General features: G+C 42.4%; 1 protein-coding gene across 1 annotated transcript in view; it reads right to left on the bottom strand.

Annotated features, from left to right (window-relative positions):
* Nucleotides 1–3: 3 nt before the first annotated feature.
* LSM14A (LSM14A, SCD6 homolog A (S. cerevisiae)) overlaps nt 4–2,646 on the bottom strand; it is a gene marked incomplete at its 5' end in the record, with an annotated part of 58,936 nt that continues 56,293 nt past the window's right edge. The window contains 2 exons of the mRNA XM_012651480.1: nt 4–73; nt 2,408–2,639. Of these exons, the coding sequence (XP_012506934.1) occupies nt 50–73; nt 2,408–2,639 (256 nt within the window). The remainder of the gene's footprint in view (nt 74–2,407; nt 2,640–2,646) is intronic.

Genomic DNA, 2,646 nt, shown 5'->3' with positions numbered 1-2,646 from the left:
ATTTTTTTTTTTTTACCTTTCAGAAAGCAGTACGATCAATCCAGACCTTTTAGGGTCCAAAAGCTGTGGTTTTCTGAAAGGTAAAAAAAAAAAAAAGAGATAGAGGAAAAAAGGGGGGCGGGGGAAGAGAGGAGAAGATAAAAGGGGGAAGAGGGAGAGACAGTATCATGCTGAGTGTCCCACAAAGTCGTTTCAGATACCTCATTGTCTCTGGACCCTTTCAGAAGAAACAGAGATTCCAATGCAAGACAATTGGTACTATCCGCCTAAGAGTGTAGCCGGCTCCTACACTCTTACTGGTGCTCACCACAGTATATAAAATAGGAGCTGGCTACACTCTCATTGTCCCAGTCCTGATCTCCCCCTCTAAAAAAAGGGGGGGAAAAGTACCACAGAACCAAACTTACCATAAGTTTATGTTTTTAACATTAATCTTAATGAAAATTAGGCCAGAAGTCACAAGACTTAAGTTTTGGCTTTATTAGTTTGTACTTAGATCAAGAGAATTAACCTCTTGGTTTCCTTATCTAATGGGTATGTATATATTATATATTATATAAAGGGTAACTATCTAATGGGTACAGGGTAAGAGACAGGTTCTAGTTTGGCTGATTCTTTTATGGATTCTGAAAATCTATGATACTATCTTTACCTTTGTTTTCATTAAACAATCAAGTTTGCTTAAGCTCACCCCAAAACTGTAATGATTCATGCCAATATAGCACAAAGAACAAAGCCTAACTCATTTCATGAAGGCTGCTGAGAATGTCACTGACATCCATCTATAGGGAGAAGTATTACATGTTATTTCGGGAAGGAGTTTAATTCTCAAAGGTAAATTGCCTTCATGTAACAGTGACCACCCATTATTTCCAACCTTTAAAGGTACCAGAAGATACGATTTAGAAGGTGTAGGCTGCTGAGGTCAGGGCTCTAGTGGAAGATGAAAGGGTCATTCAATCTGGAATGGACGGTCAAGAGCTAGGCACGCTGATAGACGTGTGGCCCCTCTGAAGGCTGAAGTAGCAAATTCCTTATCAATATGATAAGCCATTACTTCAAGCCCACTATGGCTTCATGTTGAGTTAGGTGTTTTGGTTAAAAAAAAATAGAATACATATTCACTAATGCCAAGAGGATGCAGAAAAAAACAAAATACGTGAAACGGGAGCACACAGTTAAAACGTGTGCCAAAGAAAGCAGAGACCACAGGTCAGAAAAGAGGAAATCAGTGTCGGAAGGAAGAGAAGACAGACCAAACCTTGGGCGAGACTGTGAAGGGTAAGTGAAAGGGGCACCTGACTTTTAGCTCTGTCTGTCTCCCCACTGGAATGCTGGGGCTGCAACCGTTTGTTATCACCAATGTCCAGCACAGCGTCCGGCACACATGGAGAATTCCGTACATTTGGTAAAGTGAGGTTCGAGTCGGAATCCAGCACCGTGTGTATAGAGGATGACCATGAGTCAACCTGCTGGAATCACGAGTCACAAGGGTGATGAGAAGTGGGGCTGAATACATCAAGTGGGACCCTCACGCAGTAGAAGAGCAGGCAGCACAATGTAACACGAGGCCCTTCTAATCCTCAGAGCAATGCTTGAGGGTCCTTTGAGTCTACGACTCCTCGAAACATCCAAGCAGAGGCTGGACCATCTGTCAAGGATACACTAGTGTGGATAAAGACTCACGCAGACAACTGCTACAGTGCATTTTGAATTCTGCAATATATGTGATAGGAGTTTTAACAAAAGGCTCAAAATGACAGAACAATATGACATGGCGTCAACGAAAGTCTGTATGACTAAGCGCACAGCACGCACACGGGGCGCTAACAAAGGTTTGTCAGTGAGTGTTCAGAGAAAGGGAGATAACAGTCCAGTCAAACACAGAAAACATGACAGCTGTTTTTTCATATATCTGAAAAACTATCACGAAGTAAATTATATATATTCTGTGCACTTATGTTACAGAGGAAATGGCCTTAAAAAAAAAAAAAAAGGACAAAAATGTTTTCTGTCTCTTTAAAACCTCACTCACTCTTTTTCTAAGAGCTACATCTCTGCCTCAGGCCAGCAGTTGGGAGGGACAGGGGAATGTCCTTTGTTCTCTGTGCTAAAAGAGATGGCTCAACAAAAACTGTCCTGGGCGGAGGTAAGGGGATTGTCTTCAACAGAGGTGAGATGATCAAAACCATCAACTGTAGCTGAACAACAATTAACCTAAAGCTAAAAACCTCCCTTTAAATACTCTGTATAGAAATATTATTATTAGGACAGTGACGTTTTAGACAGGAGTCTCCATCCTCCTCATTTGCCGACAAATCAATAGATTTGTCACCCAAAATAAAGTAAAAATGTTTTGAGTCTCCTAAAACAGCACACCAACCCCAAAGTATATGATAATACTTACCCTATATTCAAAATCTGCAAACTCCCTGCCCCCTCGACCTCCTCTGAATCCACCACGAAATCCTCGAGGCGTGGTGAAGGTACCACCTCTGCCACCGCCACGCCCTCTGCCACCACGGAAACCAAGACCTCCTCTGCCTCTGTACCCGCCACGGCCACGGTTTGGACGAAGTGGGATTCCAAATGTTTCAGCGTTTAATCTTCTCTCTTCAGCCCAGGTTGGTCTTCGTTCTCTATTAT

This window comes from Propithecus coquereli, unplaced genomic scaffold, assembly GCF_000956105.1.
Source record: "Propithecus coquereli isolate 6110/MARCELLA unplaced genomic scaffold, Pcoq_1.0 Scaffold358, whole genome shotgun sequence".
Classification (NCBI taxonomy): Eukaryota; Metazoa; Chordata; class Mammalia; order Primates; family Indriidae; genus Propithecus; species Propithecus coquereli.
The sequence above is the reverse complement of the archived record's forward strand: the minus strand, read 5'-3'. Positions and strand labels throughout refer to the sequence as shown.